Source organism: Ursus maritimus, unplaced genomic scaffold, assembly GCF_017311325.1.
Source record: "Ursus maritimus isolate PB19 unplaced genomic scaffold, ASM1731132v1 scaffold_1, whole genome shotgun sequence".
Taxonomy (NCBI): Eukaryota; Metazoa; Chordata; class Mammalia; order Carnivora; family Ursidae; genus Ursus; species Ursus maritimus.
Window position 1 is genome coordinate 71502145 of NW_024423343.1, and position 21381 is coordinate 71523525.

General features: G+C 37.4%; 2 protein-coding genes across 3 annotated transcripts in view; one reads left to right on the forward strand and one right to left on the reverse strand.

The window, feature by feature from the left end:
• Positions 1 to 3955: 3955 nt before the first annotated feature.
• ERMN (ermin) lies at positions 3956 to 9130 on the forward strand. Of its 2 annotated transcripts, none has more exons than XM_008686994.1 (3): positions 3956 to 4464; positions 5113 to 5205; positions 8549 to 9130. In XM_008686994.1, the coding sequence occupies exons 1-3, from the start codon at positions 4224 to 4226 to the stop codon at positions 9061 to 9063; spliced, it is 849 nt and encodes a 282-aa protein (XP_008685216.1). In that variant the 5' UTR covers positions 3956 to 4223; the 3' UTR covers positions 9064 to 9130. The 2 variants fall into 2 exon arrangements, with proteins under 2 accessions (XP_008685216.1, XP_040493645.1); XM_040637711.1 differs by having other exon boundaries at positions 5173 to 5205.
• A 6582-nt stretch (positions 9131 to 15712) lies between these two features.
• Positions 15713 to 21381, reverse strand: part of GALNT5 (polypeptide N-acetylgalactosaminyltransferase 5) — a 44085-nt gene continuing 38416 nt past the window's right edge. Inside the window, exons 9-10 of the mRNA XM_008687483.2 lie at positions 21116 to 21277; positions 15713 to 18169 (exon numbers count right to left, since the gene is read on the reverse strand). Coding sequence (XP_008685705.1) covers positions 18029 to 18169; positions 21116 to 21277 — 303 coding nt within the window. The 3' untranslated portion in view covers positions 15713 to 18028. The remainder of the gene's footprint in view (positions 18170 to 21115; positions 21278 to 21381) is intronic.

Below are 21381 nucleotides of genomic sequence, written 5' to 3' on the forward strand. Positions count from 1 at the left end.
AGGGGTGGTTCAATATCCACAAATCAATCAACATGATACACCACATTAATAAAAGGAAGGATAAGAACCATATGATCCTCTCACTATATGCAGAAAAAACATTTGACAAAATACAACATCCTTGCTTGATAAGAACCCCCAAGAAAGTAGGGATAGAAGGAACATACCTCAACATCATAAAAGCCATATATGAAAGACCCACACCTAATATCATCCTTAATGGGGAAAAAGTGAGAGCTTTTCCTCTAAGAAAGGGGGTAGGGATGTTCACTCTCACCACTGCCGTTCAACATAGTACTGGAAGTCCTAGCCTCAGCAATCAGACAAGAAGAAATAAAAGGCATCCAAATTGGCAAGAAGGAAGTCAGACTTTCACTATTTGCAGACAACATGATACTCTGTACAGAATATCTGAAAGACTGCTTCCCAAAATTGGTAGAACTGACACATGAATTCAGCAAAGTCACAGGATATAAAATTAAAGTACAGAAATCTGTTGCATTTCTATACACCAATAATGAAGCAGCAGAAAGAGAAATCAAGGAATTGATCCCATTTACAATTGCACCAAGAAACCATAAGATGCCTAGAAATAAACCTAATCAAAGAGGTAAAAGGTCTGTATATGTTGATAACTATAGAATACTTATGAAAGAAATTGAAGATGACACAAAGAAATGGAAAAGCCTTCCATGCTCATGGATTGGAAGAACAAATATTGTTAAAATGTCTATACTACTCAAAGCAATCTACACATTTAATGCAATCCAGATTTAAAAAAAAAAAGAACAAAAAATCCAGCATTTTTCACAAAACTAGAACAAACAATCCTCAAATTTGTATGGAACCAGAAAAGACCCATACCCATTTTGGAGAGCCAAAATAACATTGAAAAACAGAAGCAAAGCTGGAGGCATCACAATCCCAGACTTCAAGCTGTATTACAAAGCTGTAATCATCAAGAGATTATGGTAGTGGCACAGAAACAGACACATAGATCAATGGAACAGAATAGAGAACCCAGAAATAGAGAACCCAGAACCCTCAACTCTATGGTCAACTAATCTTTGACAAAGCAGGAAAGACTATCCAATGGAAAAAGACAGTCTCTTCAACAAATGGGGTTGGAAAACTGTACAACATGCAAACGAATGAAACTGGATCTCTTTCCTCCACCACACACAAAAATAAATTCAAAATGGATGAAAGACCTAAATGTAAGACCAGAAACCATCAAAATCCTAGAGGAGAAAACAGGCAGCAACCTCTTTGACCTTGTCCACAGCAACATCTAGACACATCTCCAAAAGCAACAAATGAACTATTGGGACTTCATCAAGATAAAAAGCTTCTGCACAGTGAAGAAAACAATCAACAAAACTAAAAGGCAACACATAGAATGGGAGTAGGTATTTGCAAATGACATATCTGATAAAGGGCTAGTATCCAAAATCTATGAAGAACTTATCAAACTCAACTCCCCAAAAATAATCCAGTTAAGAAATGGGGAGAAGACATGAACAGACATTTCTCCAAAGAAGACATTCAAATGGCTAATAAACACATGAGAAAATATTCAGCATCACTCATCTTCAAGGAAATACAAATCAAAACCAAATGAGATACCACTTCACACCTGTCAGAATGACTGAAATTAACAGCTCAGGAAACAACAGACACTGGTGAGATGTGGTGAAAGGGGAAATCTTTTGCACTGTTGGTGGGAATGCAAACTGGTGCAGCCACTCTGTAGAATAGTATGGAGGTTTCTCAAAAAATTATAAATAGAACTACCCTTTGACCCAGCAATTGCACTGCTAGGTATTTATCCAAAGGATGCAAAAACACTGATTCAAAGGGGCACATGCACCGCCCTGATGTTTAGAGCAGCATTGTCAACAATAGCCAAACTATGGAGAGAACCAGTCCATAGACTGATGAATGGATAAGGAAGATGTGGTATATATATGAATAATGGAATACTATGGAATATATAATCTAATATATAATAATGGAATATTAGTGATCAAAAAGAATGAAATCTTGCCATTTTCAGCAACATGGATGGAACTAGAGTGTATTATGCTGAGCAAAATAAGTCAGTCAGAGAAAGACAAATACCATATGAGCTCACTCATATGTGGAATTTAAGAAACAAAACAGATGAACATAGTGGAAGGGAAGGAAAAATAAAATAAGATAGAAGCAGGGAGGCAAACCATAAGAGGCTAACTATATAGGACAAACTGAGGGTTGTGGGAGTGGAGGTGGCGGGGGATGGGCTAAATGGCTGATGTTTATTGAGGAGGGCACTTGTGATGAGCACTGGGTGTTATAGATAAGTGATGAATCACTTAATTCTACTTCTGAAACCAATACTACACTATACGTTGAGTAACTTGAATTTAAACTAAAAAACCTGATTTCTTAACTCAGTGATCACCATGATATTCTAAGAAATTAATACAACAATTCTTATTTTTAAAAGCATTTGCCTACATTAAACTACCCCCTTTCTGCTCCTGTTAGAGCATCTCTTATAGTTTTAATCTAGATTTATCTAGATTTAATCTAGATAACCGATCACTAGGAAATGCTGATCTACTTTACAAAGAATCATACGTTTTTTATTATGGTCTATTCCCAAACTCACACTTTATTTTTCAGTTGTATTTGATGGTATTGCCTTACTTGTCTCCTTTAAGTCTTGAAGGATTTTTTTCCAGTTTTTAAATTATTGGAGTACCATGAGTCAAATTTTCTTATGGAAAAGATCCTAAGCTTTAAAGAAGCTGGTTTTCATGTTGTTTCTAACAGAAAACCAATTAGTGAATTATTCACTGCCATGAAAAATTTTTTGTACATCTTGTATGTGAATGTGTATTTGAATTCCTATTTTTAATATCGTAAGGAAAATAATATGTGCATTTAAATGTATTTCCGTTGAAACTTAATGAGTTTTTGTTGTGTCATAAAATAAATTCTTTTTTTTTTTAAGATTTTATTTATTTATTTGACAGAGAAAGAGACAGCCAGCGAGAGAGGGAACACAAGCAGGGGGAGTGGGAGAGGAAGAAGCAGGCACTCAGCAGAGGAGTCTGATGTGGGACTCGATCCCGGAATGCTTGGATCACGCCCTGAGCTGAAGGCAGACGCTTAACAACTGAGACACCCAGGCGTCCCATAAAATAAATTCTTAAACTAAAAAAATAAAAATAAAAAAAATAAAGAGGAAAGGTTGGTAAGTAGCAGTTGCTTTCCATAATTACCTGTTTCCCCCAATGGCAGGCTACGTTGGTGCTATATAATTTTACCAGCATCATGCAATTATCAATAGGGAATATTGAGAATAAATCTGATTGGGGAAAGGGAAAACTCCATGGAAGAAATTATATTAACGGTTTAAAGGATAGTTTGGGCTTCAATAAACTAAAGGAGAAGTAGCTACAGACCAGATGAATTATTCTAAAATGTAAAATTTTTGGTACTAGCAAGATGGTAGAATTTGTTTGTTTTTTTCTTAGGTCCTTCCTCTGGGCTCCTGAAGCACACCATGGAATCTGCTGCCAGAACCACTTACAATAAAGTTGTCCTATTTACAGGTTTTTGATTAGCTGTTTTTATTCTTTAATGAATAAGAAACGATGCCATTATCCCCTACAAAATAGCTGAGGTTTTACTTGAACAAAATCCATTTGGAAATGTTAAGCTGGTTACACAGAACTAATATGCCTCAAGGTGGTCATTCTCTCTGGATTAAAGCTGTGGAACAATTGTGGCTCCTGTTACAAGGAAAATGACAAAGGGCCATTATGAAAAGGGACAAAAATCTCTGTTCCCAGAGGGGGAGTGACAAGCTGAAAGTCCCTCTCTACATGCCAGCACAAAAGCCTGATTGCCTCAGATTGTTTGTTTATGTAAATCAAAAGGCTGCCATTAATTCAGCAAGCGGGGCTGCCCAGCGACAAAGAAGGTGGTGATTGGCTGGATGCTTGCTCTTGGGCTGGTGGCAAATCTGTCAAATCCTATTGCTTTAGTTCTAAGCTCTATCTGGACACCTTTAGGAAAAGCAGCTCATTATTATGTACTGAAGCAAATACTTCGTATTCTTAGAGTAGGAGTTGGAACTATAGAACTTGAAGGGAAGAGAACGCATCTATCAAGGATCTTTTCACTCAGTTTCCCCGAAGCTCTCTCTGCGCCCTTGGACTCAACCGTACATCATGACAGACGTTCCAGGGACACTCAGTCAGGCTGAATGCAATGGGGATACGCCACCTGAAAATGGTCAACAACCAATCACTAAAACAAATGAGGAAGCCAGTGATGTGGGTGGTACCCCACCATACTACAGGGTAGACCCCCGTCTTGAAGACTTACCCATAGAAAGAAATCAGGAGAAAAGTAAAAAATTGCAAGGGAATATGCTAGTCAACTGGTCCACCGATGAGAAGATTCTAAAAGGTAAAGCATTTTCCTTTCTCTTTGATTTGCTTGATTTAATTTGTAAACTCACTCGTGATTCTTTTGATAAACTGTTATGACAGGAATGTGCTGTCCATCCTCCCACCCATGTTCCTGCCCAAATGTGGTCTCTTATTCTACTGGCACTGGATAGCTAAGGACCAAATCTCTGCCTCAGGCCAAATCCAGGCTTATTTATTTGATAACTTTATGACGCTGGACAACTTCACTAGCCTCCTGAAGCCTTAGCTTTCTCGGTTAGCAGAAGGTGGAAATGTAAGGACTGACATTTGTAGGTTTGTCACGAGGATTACTAAGTGTTGGTTAAATGTTAACTACTGTTATTTATTATTATTATGGACAGCCCCATTATTATTTAAGCAAAGGAAAGACAGCATTTCAAATTTGCCTTCTGAAATATACCTGAACGTATCTGAATTCATGGTTCTATAACTTATATAGATGGAAAAGGAGAGGTTATCCTTACGTTTATAAGTAGGAACCAATGAAGAAATGAGTTGGGAGAGTGAAATAGTTACTTTTCAAATCAAATTGATCTACCTACCTAGAGTCTAAACTGATAATTTATTTAAACTTGAACTGCTTAAATATTACAGCATTAATCTTGTGGTTTTTTTTTCCCCCCAGAAAAACCAGAAGAGAATCTTTTTATTGTTCATAAGGCTATTACAGATCTTTCTCTCCAAGAAACAAGTGTTGATGAAATGACATTCAGAGAAGGTGAGAGGAACTTCCATTTTGTACACAGACATTGTCTGACTGAATATGGATGGCAGTTTTTGCATGGGAGGTTGTGTGAGTGTGATGTTGAAAAAGCAATCCCAGCAATGCCTTCAGAAGCTCCAAGCCGCTCCAGGCAGGTAAGGGAGTGCTCTTGAGTATCTGTGGGCTTCACCTTCAAAGGTATTCCAGAAGCATCAAGCCTGAGACTGCATGGATTGGTCTAACTGATTGACATGCCTTGATCTGACAAAATGGTATCAGTCTCTTAATAAGTTAGTCCACTAAATCAATCCTTTTGTAGGATTTATTTAGTGTCCCTAAATCTGTTTCAGGCACCTTGTGAAATGCGAATGTTTTAAAAATGGGTTTATCCTAAAAGTTTACCGTTGACATACATTTAAAAATAAGATTATAAATTTATTTGATCTATAGAAAAATTCTAGGCCCCTATGTAAGCAGAAAATGGTTATCTAATTCTTGTCAAAGAAATCTCCCAGGTGATGAAGCTAATTTTAATTGTGTTCTTTCAGAAAGTGAGAGAATAAGAAGAACATTGATTTTTAAGTGACTTATATTTCAAATAAACTCAAGAGACTAAGAAACACAAAATCTTTTAGATTTTACTTCTAAGAAGATACCTACATTGACGCAATTTCCAAATCAAGTGCAGGATAAACACGTATTAATTAATCACTCATTTCCTCTTTTGCAACCATAAACATCTTATCTCAAAATTGAAGTTGGTTCATTAGACCTTGAGCAATTTAGCTTAGTTAGGACCATAATAGGCAAAACATGGAAGAGATTTTTTTTTTTTTAAATATTGGAACATCACATAAAATAGTAGATGCCAAGGAAGATAGGGATTTGATTGGCAGTTTCTTGGGTTTGTCCACTTTGCCTGGACACCTCTCAGAGTTATCTGCTATCCCCATGTAGTGGTGGAATAGCCATTATTGTAGTAATGTAGTAAGGGACAACAACTATTAAGCTTTTACATTATCACAGGTAATTTATAAAACTTAAGCCTGAAGCCCCATGAAATGAACTAAATGACTTCTCTGCCCTAATCTTTCTGTTCCCAAGGTAGCAAGCTCTCACAGGCAGGGATCTCAAAGTACATCTAGAGACCCTTTCAAAAAAAATTTTTTTTAAGATTTATTTATTTATTAAAGATTTTATTTATTTATTTGACAGAGAGAGACAGCCAGCGAGAGAGGGAACACAAGCAGGGGGAGTGGGAGAGGGAGAAGCACGCTTCCTGCCAAGGAGGGAGCCCAATGCGGGGCTGGATCCCAGAATGGCGGGATCATGCCCTGGGCCGAAGGCAGATGCTTAATGACTGAGCCACCCAGGCGCCCCTAAGATTTACTTATTTACTTGGGAGAGAGAGAGCGCATGCAGACATGCAACGGAGAGAGGCAGAGGGAGAAAGAGAGAGTCTCGGGTAGACTCTGAGCTGAGAGTGGAGCCTGACTCGGGGCTCTATCTCACAACCCTGAGATCACGACCTGAGGTGAAACCAAGGGTTTGACACTTAACCAACTGCACCACCCAGGTGGCCCAAGACCCTTTCAAATATCTGATCAGGAAATCCGCTGGGGACAACAGTTTGCTGGGATCTTTCATTTTATCAAATAGAGAATGAAAGCAGTCTGGATTTTTTAAGTAGATGGTGTCAGGGTGAATTTTTCCCTGAATGAATCCTTTTGTGTTTGGTGGAACATATGTTTCTCCTGTAAGGCACATGTTGGTGTCTTCTGTTTTCACAATGACAAACAGCTATAAAGTCTCCAAAGAGAATACTCCTGGGTTGAAAAATAGCAAGATGCTAAAAATATTGAGGAAAAACTATAATTTAAATTCAAGAAGTAATTTCATGCATGACAACTCCATGCCTGAGTCATGGAATGAGCAAAAAGATCAGCTTCTTTGGTTCTTATGGAAAAAAAGAGAATAAAAGAAAGCTTAAGATTATAGCAAACGTGCTAATGTATATTTATTTATAATGTAAAGAATAGTGACTGGACACCAACAACCTGATAGGAACTGTGTACAACCAGTTAGGAATGACAATCCCTCTTCACTTCTATCTCATTTTCACTTCCATCTCTTTTTGTAAGTTTACAGTCTGATTCCTGTCGTTGGGAAAACAAAAAAATGAAAAGAGAATGAAAAATCTTGACTGGAAAGAGACTTGTGAACATCTTTCAGTGAAAGTAGAAAGCTGTGGTGGGGAAGGCAAAGAGGAACATTGCCTCTCACTTTATTTAAAGACTCTTATGGTGTTGAAAGGGGAAAGTGAATGGAAGCCTGACAAGCCACACAGTCTAGACAATATTTTGGAGTCACACATAGACTGCAGTTTCTCACAGAAGTCCCTTTAGAGGTGAAAGCTCAGAAAACAGCCTCCACTCTAATTCTTTTTAGCATGCTCAATACATATTGTTAAGGATATGCCAACGTGATCTGTTTGAAAATTGAAATTTGACATGAATTAAGCCTTGTAAAAGTCACTGCATGATACCAAACACCTTAAGTCACTTAGTTGTTTTTAGGGGTATGTCTAACGTGACAGGCTAGTCTAGTGCTATATAGGATGACCACAATATGATTTTTAAAGCTTGGCTGTCCTAGAAACCAGTGGCAGACCTTAGATGACATTGTGTGTGCTTTGGTGGGCTTGGTGCCCCAGTTAGCCCAGCATATGACTCCTGACCATCCATGGCCCCCTGTTCCTCCTTCCACAACTGGGACTTTAGCACAGCTCTGAGAAGCGTGGGGCAAATACTGAATGTGCTACTCTGAGCATGCCCAGATGTGGGAAGTAATTGTTTTTACTACTGAAAGAAAGCCTTTTTTCTCCTGTGAGATATTTTTCTAATTTTCCTTGGAGAATATGTGTGTGTGTGTGTGTGTGTGTGTGTGTGTTTATGTAAGAGATAGGTCCAAATATTTTATTTTCCATGTTCACATTTCCAGTCACTACAGGCTAGACAGGATTTTATAAGTTTGTCTCAGGAACACCAGTCTCACTAGATACAACAGTCCACAGCAACAAAAAAAAGTTTCATGGTCAAATGAAGTTGAGTTGTCGACTTCCTGGAGATTGACAATATTCGTTGGCATTTTAAAGACTTGGATATGAAGCTTACGTAACTGTGTTTAATGCAGTATTTTCCAAACTAATTTGATAGTACAAACCATTTTATTGTGTAAATCATATTATTAACCCACAGAATAATATCTTATAAAGCATGTGTGGGGGAAATGATCATCCAGAAACATAATTTAAAGAGTAAGAGTTGGGTATTTCAATTACCAATTGATTTTGCTACAGGACATCAATGGGAGAAGATTCCTCTGAGCAGCAGTAACCAAGAAATAAGTAGACAAAAGGAAAGGATTCCTGAACAACCTCTAGAAGAGAAGGAAGAGGAGGATGGGAAGAACAAAGCTCATCAGGCAACTGAAATTGAATGGTTGGGATTTCGGAAACCTAACCAAGTTGATGTGTTGCATTCTAAACATGAGGAGGAGCAAGAGGTTTGGGATGAAGAAATTCATGATGACGATGATTGCAATGATGACGAAGATGAAGTTCGAGTGATAGAATTTAAGAAAAAAAATGAAGAGGGTTCTCAACTAAAAGAGGAAGGAGATGCAAATGAGGACTCCCCACCGAGCAGCCCCAGTTCCCAACCTGTGACACCCGAGGAGCAGCCAACCTTCGGGAAGAAGAGTGATATCTCTAGAAATGCTTATTCAAGATACAATACGATATCCTATCGGAAAATCAGGAAGGGGAACACCAAGCAGAGAATTGATGAATTCGAGTCTATGATGCACTTATAAACTAAATGGAACTGAGAAATTCTCCTGCCCACTAAAGCAAAAGCTAATTCTGTTTTCCTGAGATGCATCTTTGCATGTCTTATTTGAGTCATCCCCTCTAAAGACGTGAAAGCTTAATCTGTTTTGCTGTAGAATAATATGGAAGTAATCCTAGACAAAATGCAGTCTGGTAACCTCAAGTCAAAAAGCTTTAGATTCATTCGTGGGCATTTGCTTTTTAAAATTTCACTAATACAGTCTTGTGTGATGAGCACTAAACAGCAAACAGCAAGCACCCCGGGAGAATCTGGCATGATTTAGCTTTAAAAGTAGCAACACTGGGAAATACAGTTATCAAATGAAAGAGGACTACAAGAAATGACCTGTATTTTTTTGGTGTCTTTCCTCTTGTACATCGAGGGTGCTAGAAAGTCTGGTATTAAACCTCTCTTTCTTTTAAACATGTGTTTCTAGACACTGGCAATAAGCTGTCCAAGAAGTTTTGCCTTTCCTAGTATCTTCAGAAAAGATTTTAAGTGGTTTTCCTTGGCATCTACAGAGTGGAAAGTCTGGATAGGCCTCCTTCCTAGGTGTCACCATTCACTGAATTTTCTCGCTAGAGCGGCTCAGCAATTGTCAGTCAGGAAAATTCTGTTGACTAAATGTTGGCTTTATGCGCTCAAGATGAATAAAATCCATTGTGAGGGTGATACAGGGAGGGGCTAGAAGATTGGTGGGCAATAGACTAAAGAGTCAGATAGTTTATTTCTGTGACTGAAAATAAAATCTCGTCTAGCAGAGTTAAAGTCATTAAAAGTGAAAATGACAACTTTAGCACAATTTTAAGAAAATACCCCTCTCTATTACCACACTTTCTCTTATTAACAGTATCTCAGAATAATTTTCTTTCCTTAGAAACCCAAGACAACTGTAGTCATAACTGTACTAGTTACTACGAAAATGGAAATAATTATCTTAGAATATTTTCGAAGTAGAGTGTGAGCATGTATTTTTAGTGAGAAAGCTCTGATGGTTGTGCGGAATATATAATTTACTGGACCTCAGCCCAAATCAAGATGCTTAAAATTGTGCCTATGGAATTTCACTCAAGCCAGTGTGTCAAATAATGTACTGAATATTTATGAAAAGGGAGAGTCTATATTTATATTCTTAGATAGTTTCATAATTTTTCATTTCAGGCTTCCATATATATCACCCTGAACTTTCTGTCACCACCGATAAAGATATTTTTGGCCTTGCAAATAAAGAGACAATTCCTTATTGTCTGAGTGTAATACAGTCTTCATTGTACTATTCAACCCTTTGTTTATTTCTTTTGCATTTTGTGAAAAAACCCGGGTTAGGCCTTCTTAGATTATTGCTTATTTATGTGTAACAAATCCCACACATTCTAATGGAAATTTCTTTAATTCTTCCTGGTCATATAATATATTTCCATGGTATCATATACTATTATTGACTGTTTACAAGACTCAACTTTGAATTCAAGATTGAAGCGCTTCTTTTATTCTTTCAAACAGATATTTTGCAACCTGATCGTGTAAAAGTTCTGTCGCTCTTCATCTGTAGAAGCTATGGATTTTGTCCTTTATAATGCAAGTTTTCAGAAGAAAGCCAGGGAAGTCAGATGTTTATTGGTAAATTTAGGTAAAAGATTGGAGCCCTCAGACAATTTCCTATTTATTTAGATCCTCTAAATCGTTCCACCTGGACAGCCTATTTTCTTTTCTGGATTACTGATGACCTCTACAATTTTCTACTTAACTTCAAAGCACAGTATTGTGTTATCCGTCATGGAACAGGAGCATATTGTTAACCTACCATCAACAGAGCCTGTATTTTTTTTTTAATAATTTTTTTTTAAAGATTTTATTTATTTATTTGACAGAGATAGAGACAGCCAGCGAGAGAGGGAACACAAGCAGGGGGAGTGGGAGAGGAAGAAGCAGGCTCATAGCGGAGGAGCCTGATGTGGGGCTCGATCCCAGAACGCCGGGATCACGCCCTGAGCCCAAGGCAGACGCTTAACCGCTGTGCCACCCACGCGCCCCCAGAGCCTGTATTTTTCATTGCTCCAGCAGAAGTGTGGAGTTCTTGTGGAATTTGAGTAAGCCGGGTGGTCTATGGTGTGACATAGCCAAACGACTGGCTCTTACGGGGATCCAATACATAGTAAAACTGGCCTTTTTAGCTTCGTGTTCTTACCATATAATTAACCAAACGTGAAAGATTTTGTCAACAAAGCCTTTTTCAGGGTGTGTTCAATGAGCAAATGCTTAGTGCTTATGGGGCAGTGTAGTTAACAAAAGAGCACCAAAACTGCTCTTTGACGTTAATGCCCATTGCCCTGTGCGCCATCTTATACTAAAGCCACAGAGTTAAGTGATCATAAGTAATGTGATGGGGTTAGGTGACTATTTGATTCTTTATAATCTAGGAAAGGCAAAGGTATGGTTCTGATTTCATGAGGAACATTCAACATATTAGATGCTCTTACAAGACAAGGTAGAACACAAATTGGGAACTATACTGGCAGATTTACTGCTTTTGTGATTCGACGTTCAGGGAGGGAAGGACTCTGGTACCTGGTAGGAGGGAGAAATTGATTTATTGTGAGAATGTTGCTATTTCTTACAGGACTTTTTAATTTTTCTTAGTTTTGGGGTGAACAGGAATTAATAAAAGCTCTATTTCTTTGTCAATATAAAATTTACCTTTCATATAATGCTACATCGGAAGGCATGGAATATGTCAGAATCTATCTATCATCTGTCTACAATTTAAATAAAGAACTGATGTGTCTGACTTGCTCTCAATAAAAGTTTGTGTCCTTGTTTTTGGTGTCTAGAATTTATTTTCTTTCGCTGCCTTTAAAATTTAGGAAGAACCCTTGCATATCAGCAGCTATTAAAGACCATTAAGAAATGCTGCTTTAGAAATCAAGAGAACACCTTATTTAAATTCAAAAAGCATTATTTATTTCAAAAAGGTCTTAAAATGATTGTGTACACAATTGCAAAAAAAATTTCTGGCAGGTGGATATGTAATGTTCATGAAAAATTTGTATTATTTTTATAGGAATTGAGCTTTTGTTTTAGATACACCTTCACTCCAACAACTGAAAAAAAATATCTTTATAGCCATCAAGGTAATACATTTAAGCCATGCTGACACTTTTATAGTAATTGTTTCTGCATATTTACATGGGGTAGTACTTTTGGCACATTTTCAAATGAAGAACGGACATTTAAGTTTTTCAAAGTGTTAGGAAAAACATTTAAAATAAGTAATAATAGAGAATTATGGAAAAAGATGAAGCACCAGCGTATCATAAAGAAGAAATATGTTTGACCATCTGAGAAAGGCAACTACGTTTAAAGGCTTAACTTTCATTGCTCTATAAAAACAAGAGGGCTATAAAAAGTAATGTCAAAAGTTATAGCAAACATTTGCCAATATTAAAATATCAGACAGTAACATAATAAATATGAATACCAAAATGTGTATACAGTTCACGAGGAACATGAAGTGACTAAGCCATACAATCAATATAAACACAATGACACGGGTAGTAATCAACAGCAGAAATCACTCCACAGATACGTGGCAAACTACAAAATCAAAGGACAATACCTAGTAATTAACTGCCAGTGTGGGAGAGTTTTGGAAATGAATTTGGAAAGTAATCTGAATTTTTAGTTAGTGACCTAAAATTTCATATCTGATTCCTTCTTTATAATAACTTCAATTGGAAGAGGCAGAAAAATTGGGTACTCAAAATGTTCAAATTAAACTCCAAATTCCTTTATATTCCACTGTTTCTTTTTTTTTTTTTAAGATTTTATTTATTTATTTGACAGAGAGACAGCCAGCGAGAAAGGGAACACAGCAGGGGGAGTGGGAGAGGAAGAAGCAGGCTCCCAGAGGAGGAGTCTGATGTGGGGCTCTATCCCATAACGCCAGGATCACGCCCTGAGCCGAAGGCAGACGCCTAACCGCTGTGCCACCCAGGCGCCCCATATATTCTACTGTTTCAATCTCGTTCTCCCATTAACAGAAGTTTTTAGGTAATCAATAAGAAAATTCACTAATTTTACCTTTGCCTTCTCTTATTTTTCTGTCCACCTCTTATAGCTAACACGTATAAAACTAGCAACATTTGGGAAGTTGTTTGAAGGAGGAGAATTAAGTAAGGCATGTGCGAAATCTGAAATGAATAACAAGCACCTTGATAATGTAGAGTTTGGTTACTCCCTTCAAGTATGGAGAATGATACCCAGAATGAAAGTCCACTGGAGATACTTTTGTCCAGAAGGCCAGATGCAGACAAAGTTGTGCACCTCAGAGAATTAAAAATACCCAAAAACATTTCATAGTTTTCTTTATATTTGTAAGTAGGAACTCTTGGTCTTATTTTCTCCCACTTCGAAGCATAAAATATAGAGACTCATATATATAATTATATATACACACACATATATATGAATATATACACATATTTATCTATACGAATATATATGTATATATACATATATATTTACAAAGATCAATATGTTTTTGGTCAAGTAAAGATAATCTAGGCCCTCAAAAAATTTGTTTTTATATCTAACATAAAGGTTTGATTTTATATAGATATTTATGACTAATATCTTTGAACTGGCAAATACCAATCAATAATAAAATAGAAAGCCTCTGTTTTCAAAGAAATTGTTACTTATTTAATGGCAACTGTCGACATTAGAAACTGACCACATTAGAAGTTGCTCTATTTGCTGAAAAATGAGAGCTTTCCTGTATGTTTTGGCAAAGCAATGATTCGCGTAAACTTGCAAAGAGACCCTAGCTGGAATGGTAACTACTAATTGACCCATTAGGTTGAAAACAGAGGCGTTGAATCTGCTTATTGCGGTGGGATTTTTTCCTTTCTTTTAGGAACCAACGCCTACCTGAGATACCATCCATTAAATCTCATCAGGAGTATTTAATACTTTACATAGCTTACTCAAACTTGTCCATGGAATGGCTGTTTGCCAAAAATAAATATTTTGTACATTAGCTTTGGTTAGTGTTCCTTTTCTCATTTCAAGGCATGTGGCTCATAGCAATTTTTGAATAACCTACACAAAAGTTTTGTAAAAGCACGATGGTGACAATCTACACAACAAAGTAAAAGTTACAGGTTTTGGTTTGTATTTTAAATTAAAGGACTCTTCAATGTTTTACTTCCCACCTCTGTTCAAACTGAACAATCTGTCAGCTTTGATTAATGGTTGGGGGAAGAAAGAGTTGGCAGTATTATTTACAGGGAAGCTATTCCTCTATGTCTGCTTCTCCTTCTCATATTTGTTATAGGAAATGGAAAAGAATATGTCCTGCATGAAGTCAAGGAGATAGACCACTGCAAAGCATGTGGGGATAGCTACCACTAAGGCTACATTTCAGTTGATTAACAGAAAGGGTACAGCCTCTTTATCACAGCCAAGGGATACCTAAGACATTTGACTTCACAATGAAGGGATTTTAACCTAGCCCACCCCAGATGACCACCTTATGTAAAGAAAAGAACAAATCATAGAAGCATGTTGTCATCAAAGAGACTCTTTTCTTCTTCTTCTCCTTCTTCCTCTCCTCTTTCCTCCCTTTCTCCTCCTTCTCCTTCTCCTTCTTTCAGCCAGATAGAATGGAAACTAGATTTTAATTTCTTACTAGTGGGATGATCTTAGATAATACCCCTTAGCCATCCTTCTTGCCTGCATAATGAGGACAGTAAGACCTAACTCACTGAGTTGTGCACAACAGTGAGATGGAACACAATTGGTGCCTAGCACATGGTAGGTACTCAAAGATAATCAGTTCTCATCTGTCTTTCCCTTATTCCCTATAAATTCCTTGTTTGTACCAAAGATATTGGGACCCTCATCAGAGGCATAATTTCTTTTCTGTGTTTGAACATGGAAGTTAAAGTTGTTAAAACAAATAAAGATGGTACTATCTGGCCAGCCTCAACCCCACTCTCTTGCATGAGAACCCCTTAAAAACAATCCTAAGCCATTCATAAATTCATGGTTGACTGGAGAATTTGAATTCCTATATACTATAATTGGTATCTTTGCCCCTCTACAATCCCTAAGGCAATACTATAAGCAAGGTGTTTTCATATCTAAGAGAGTAGTCCCAAATTAGTTGTGGAGAAACTAACAATACATTGTGATTATGGCATATGGTGGTTTTTGGCCCTGTGAATGACAACTGATTGAATGTCAGCAAGCAGAATTGAGCAAATTTGATGCTGGTGATAAAACATGGTTGTACCAACAACAGCTGTGTCATCCTTCAGGGAGAAGCTCTGGGTAACTGTTGAAAAAGAGAAAGGAACCGTGCAAACCAAAAGGTTCAGAAGCACTCAGATGGTCTGGTAAGTTAGTTTTTGATCAAATAAGTCCTGTAAAATATCAAAACTATGCTTGTGTTTAAAGTAACAAGATGTCTAGACATTTCCCTAAGAAAAGGCAATGACTCAAGCCAATCCAGGGAAAACTCTGAAGTCTTCCACAGCCTCCTACTGAAGAATATACGGTTGAATAGGACCCTAATGCGTCCCACTAGGGGGTTTCTCACTAGAAGTATCAGAGGTCTAGTAGCATTTACACCTTTATTACAGTCTTCTGAAAACAAAATGTAGAGGGTAATGCTTAAAAAAGTGTTGGTAGGAGATTTCACAATTAGTCAGTATTCTTAAATTTAGGCTTATACAATTTCCAATTAGTGATTACTTCCTCGCATCTTAGAGTAGTTGAACAAATACATGGTAAAAGCTCTTTTTAAAATTCTTTCCAAGAGCGAACACGTCACGTATGAAAACAATCCTTTGCTATATTGACAACGTAGGTTCCAATAAGCTTCATATTATGTGAAGGTGAAGTCAGGATACACTGAATACACTGTAGAAGGTTTTTTGTGAAAAACATTCAAATTTCCTTCATTGGTTTGCCCCAAGGTGTTTCCGAACTGTAATTCATCTTTTTCTGAACAGGAGTCATCAGACTGGGGACAAAAAACCTTTCAACATTTTTGCAGTTATGCGAAGAATTGCATGAGGCACTCAGCATACTCAGTTCGGTCAGCAGTTCAGTTAGTCCTTTGGCAACTGACTTGTGTTTTATCCCCCATATGGCTCTGTTTTGAAAAGAATTATCTCATTTTCTAGTCATTCTCTTATCTCATCTGCAATGTCAATTATCTGAATAAAACATCTTAAATATGATGCAAATAGGCAGAACCTTTTCCCCTTCTGAGACATGGTTATAGCTCTGCTTTTGTGCAATTAATTGGGAGATAAAATTAAATTTTAAATAAGCAGTCAGAACTAAAGATGCCCAGTTTAACCATCAGCTCAATTGAACAAAGCTTTGTTTTTACATTAACAAGCAGAGAGCATGGTTTTCCTCCAGAGACCCAACCCCAGCAAAAAGGCTTCTGTCTCTCTTTCTTAAGAATGCTGTGGAACAGGTTTAGGCCAGAGGCCTGGGGCACTGGACTGAGCCCTGCCTCTGGAGATCCAAATTCTAATCCTCATCTCTCACTAACTGGTGTGGGACTCTTAGACAGGTAATATGATTTCTGGGCATCAATTTTTTTTTTAATCAAAAATCAATATAAAGGATGTGAGGATTTCTAGAATCTCTTCTGATATGACTAAATAATGGCATATATAAGGTTAGGAATTCAATGTGGATTGAAAAATATTGGACCTTTCCCCAAATTTATCAGTGTTCTCATTAGACCCACATCCACAGCCTTATCTCCCACCCCCACCCCACAGAGGTGTCAGATTCCTTTTCTTTTCTGGCCAAATCTATGTCAATTTTTTTCTTAACTCTCTTCCAGAGGGTTGCTTACCTCATTCTCTTCCCCTTTCATTATGTTCCCTACATTTTATTTCTACTTTGAAATCTTTTAGAGCTTATTTTCAGCATACTTCATCCCTGTGAATGCCGTTAAATCTAAAGGCGTATTTTCTATAAATCCTTAATAATTTTCAGTGCTCTGTTGCTGCTTTATTTGTTTCAGCTCCTCTTATTTGGTCTTACATTACAGTGTGTTCAACAATTAAGTGTATTTTTGGTGATTACAGTGCATTGTGACCCAGCCTCTTCTTTGCCTTTTTTTTTCTTTTTTAATTTCCACCTAAGTCTAGGAAGTTACTAATACGGCTGTTTTTTTAAAGTGTAACTTTAAAAAGCACAAAACGAATTGAAACAATGTCCCATATCTAGAACTGAATAAGCATTTGACTTCCTCACTTAGTTTTTTTCCACTGACTCAGATTGGGGGAAAAAAAAACAACAAAAAACAAAAAACCATTATGTAGTCATCTCGATCAAAGTCCTCCCATTGAGGAGTATGATGCCGATGGTCTTTCAAACTGTTAGGTGAACAGGCGTGTAGCTGGGAGGGACTTCACCAAGATGACAGCTGTGTGTTTCTGAGGTCTTTTAGCTACAGGAGCTCAAGTAATTTTTTAAATAATAATAAAAAAAAAAGCAAATAAAAGACTAGGTTCTCATTGATTATACCTACTTGTGGGCCAAAAGAGCTGGTTATTATCAAACTCAGTCATCGTGAATATCATTGTACTTCCTCAAGTACTTTTGGCTTCATTTCCTATATTTCCTGTTACCTGTTTGATTGCATGGGGAAGTTTGCGTGCTGAGGTCCATCCAGCACGGGGCAGGAAGCATGCGATTCAAAAGGCCACCTAGAGCTGAAGACGGGCTCCAGTTCAACGTTAGGTTGTTTCCCTGAGCTCACTTTTGGTTTCTCAAATATTGTGGGTTTTTAAATCTCCTATTCAAATGCTATTAATTTTGAAAATGTAAACTACCATGGAGAAATACAGTCCCCACATCCACTGTCATTTTCACAGTGTCTAATGGGTTTACTAGATAAAAATATTAGTTGTTCTTTAGTCTTCATAATATTTTTCAAATTTCCACTTTTGGTATTGCTTCTCTGGGCCACAAGCAGCGACTTTCAGGGTCTTCTGAGAAATATTTCCTTCTAAGCATAACAACTGATGATAGTTCCCAAAAACAATATGATTCACCTGGAAAGAAAGGGGATCTGGGAATGAGCCACATGAATTTGACAGCTGAAATATAAAGAAATGAAAACTAATTAAAAAAAAGATAATTACATTTTTGATTCCTTAGGAATTCTTCTGAACTAAATTAACAACAGGACCACAGCCTTTGGACTGTATTAAATTTGTCTCCATCTCAAACTAACTTCTCACTTCTTCAAGATACAAGGCTTTTAAGACTTTTACGACTTCCTCGGGGAGGAAGCAGGAGATGTATTTTCCGATGACGGGTCTGATAACTGTATTACTTAAAGGAAATAATTCCATATGGCATTTATTATATTTGATGGGTGATGGTTCTCTGATTGATGGTGATCATGAAAAAGCAGCCGTCACAAAAAGTGAGTCAGTTAAGTTCTCAATTAAGTTCATACCTTAGAATGTAAACATGGAATACAAAGTGCTAGAAATGATGTATTTACTTATAAGCTACCCACTGTAATCTCTGGTAGTATGTAATGCCTGATGTCCAGAAAATCCAGATATAATTAGAAAAAAGTCAAAGGTATTTCAGAAAGTTCTATTATTGATTAATATTTATGGAATATCCTAGAAATAATAGTTAACCAACTTAGAACTGGCTCATGGCTTTATAATTTTTTTCATCTATTAATCCTCTCAATTTTCCATAACTATGACAAAGATAATCTTAATTATATGTATATTGTTTTGAAATATTTTTTAAAAAATATACCAAATAGGGGTGACTTCATAATAGTTTATTTTAAAGATGTTCCTACAAAACCATTGTCATCCTTGTAAGACTTGGGAAATATGATGTTTGGGTATGCTCAAGGCTTTGTAAAGGAGTTGGCCTTGAGCAAAATCATCCCGGATTATCTACAACATTCTGCCAGTGGATTGTAAAGAGGTAATTGAATAACTTGTCCCTAACCTAAAGACAGTTGATGAAGGGACCAGTGATGGAGAGTCATTCCATGTCACAGTACCTAGGAGTTACTTATGAAAAAATTTCCTCTTCGGTGTCTATAATCCCCAGTATTTGGGGTGGGCTCTCCTAGAGAATATATTTTAAATGCAGATTAGAAATGTATACTTTTAACAATTCTTTGGTATTCAGGGTCAAATTCACTGTTACCCTATTTCCTTCTACGAAGCTCTCAATTCCTAATGCTAAAGGGAGAGACATGTTCCTATTATTCAGTCTTTTTCTCCATTTCTTTTTTAAAGAATTACCATACCTTGGAGGACTCAGGAGATTCAGTATGAAAATTACCAAAATACTGAAAAAATAAGGAAAACTATTATCAAGATATTCATCTCCATGACATCAAGCAGCATGGAAAGGGGAACTTAAGGCAGAAGGCAGCTGTGTGACATGCTACAAATTCATAGGCACAAGCAGCATCAGGAAACATTGAATTTTTGCCATCTTAATTAAATTACTCTTTACAAATTGGCTTACCATTTAGAGGAACCAAAATTAAGCCTATATAAAAATCAGCTAATAAAGGCTTAAGTTTTCAAAGGGGCCAACCCAGTTTATAAATAAGACCTATGTGATTTAAAGGCTGCTTGCTCCTAAATATTTTCTCATTAGCCTGATTTTTTTTTTCTGGTAACAGATTCACTTCTGGAGATGAAAAGTATGTTCTCATTCTCATCCTTTCTCACCCCTGACCCCACCTCCAGCTTTTTTTGGCATAAGGTTAAGCAAGCAGAAGATAATGTTTGATAGATGTTCATGGATTTTTCCAACACTACACAACAGTAATTGCTGCACTAGTAATTCCTAATTTTTCTAAATAACTCAATAATAGTCATTATCACTAAAGAGAAAAAAAAAAAATGCCCAGAAGGTACTGAAATATAACAGAGAAGATTGAAAGGGAAGAAGTTTGGAAAATATGTTGCTCAAGCCCTGATTTAGACCCCAAGTAGGAAGAAAAATGCCATGAAGGGAATAGTCACTGGTTGTGACATCAAAAGAAATGGAGGCACCCGGGGGGTGGGGGGGTGCTTTGGGGACAACCCTGAGCAAGATGATGGTCTTCATATACCCAGTACATTTTGTGGATTTGGTGGTTACTTGCCAGTAGGATAATAGAAAATTTAAGAAGGTTGGCCTGAAATTATTTTTGTCACTCCAAGATCTTACACCAAAACTTATGACTTTGTATCTTGTTAAAACAGAATTGGAGAAACCGATCAAGACTTTGACATTTATCATTCTGAGAGCGAATAGGGTAGAGCAGGGGCGGTCTGGTAAATATTAACAACTGGACCTCTAGGAAAACATCCCTGGATTAGTAGCATGGGTTTACAGAATTCCTCCCATCGTGGCTGGTTTAAGCTACCAGGGTCATGTCACTGAATGTGATGGTGGCAAGTGCACGTGCACACTGGCAGCTCCTACGAGCAGGTGGGAGCTGCCTCCACCTGTTGAGGCCCAGGTCTCTGGGAATGAGGGGGTGGGGTGAGAAAAAGTCTCCCTTTAGGGAAAGGAGGCAGAATGCCGAAAAGCAGAGTCATGCTAAAGTGCAGAGCTTGTCGGAAGCACACTGCTTCTTGCTTCCCCCATATACTCTCCCTACGGGCCTCTCTGGGAACCAGTCAGAGCCAGTTCTAGCCTCTGAGCATGATTTTTGGCAGTTAGTTGACTGAAGTGAATGGCTTATAGAAACAAAGATGCTGATAGCTATATAACCAAAGAAACGGGTGGCTTATATTTAAAATAACAGATTTCAAATACATTTTGTAAAAGAAAAAAAGGCATTGACAATTTACAAAAATATCCGTTTATCTCTCTGTATGAACTTTTACGCTGCCTCTAGTTCTCACAAACACACTGAAAGCTTCTGATTGAGGATGCGGACAAGGAGAGCTTTACGTCCCATTTAATGGGAAGTTGGATTTGCGATAAAGAAGAGGGACACATATTTTGCTTACCAGCTCTGGATGAAAGACTGATGTTGATTTATGCAGCCATCTTAGCCCTTTGTTTCTGTTATCACAAGGGTGCAGGCCCAGGGCCCCGGTATCGGGGACGGGAGCTAAGCACCACTCTCCATGTTTAATAAGTCTTAGCCAGGTGTAATTAAATTGCTGACGCTGTTGGGAAATGAACAAGGAGAAGGTCACTTCAGGCAACAAATACAGGTAGGGGCTTTGCCAAACATTTTGGTTAGCAATGGTTAAGGATATAAGCACTCTGA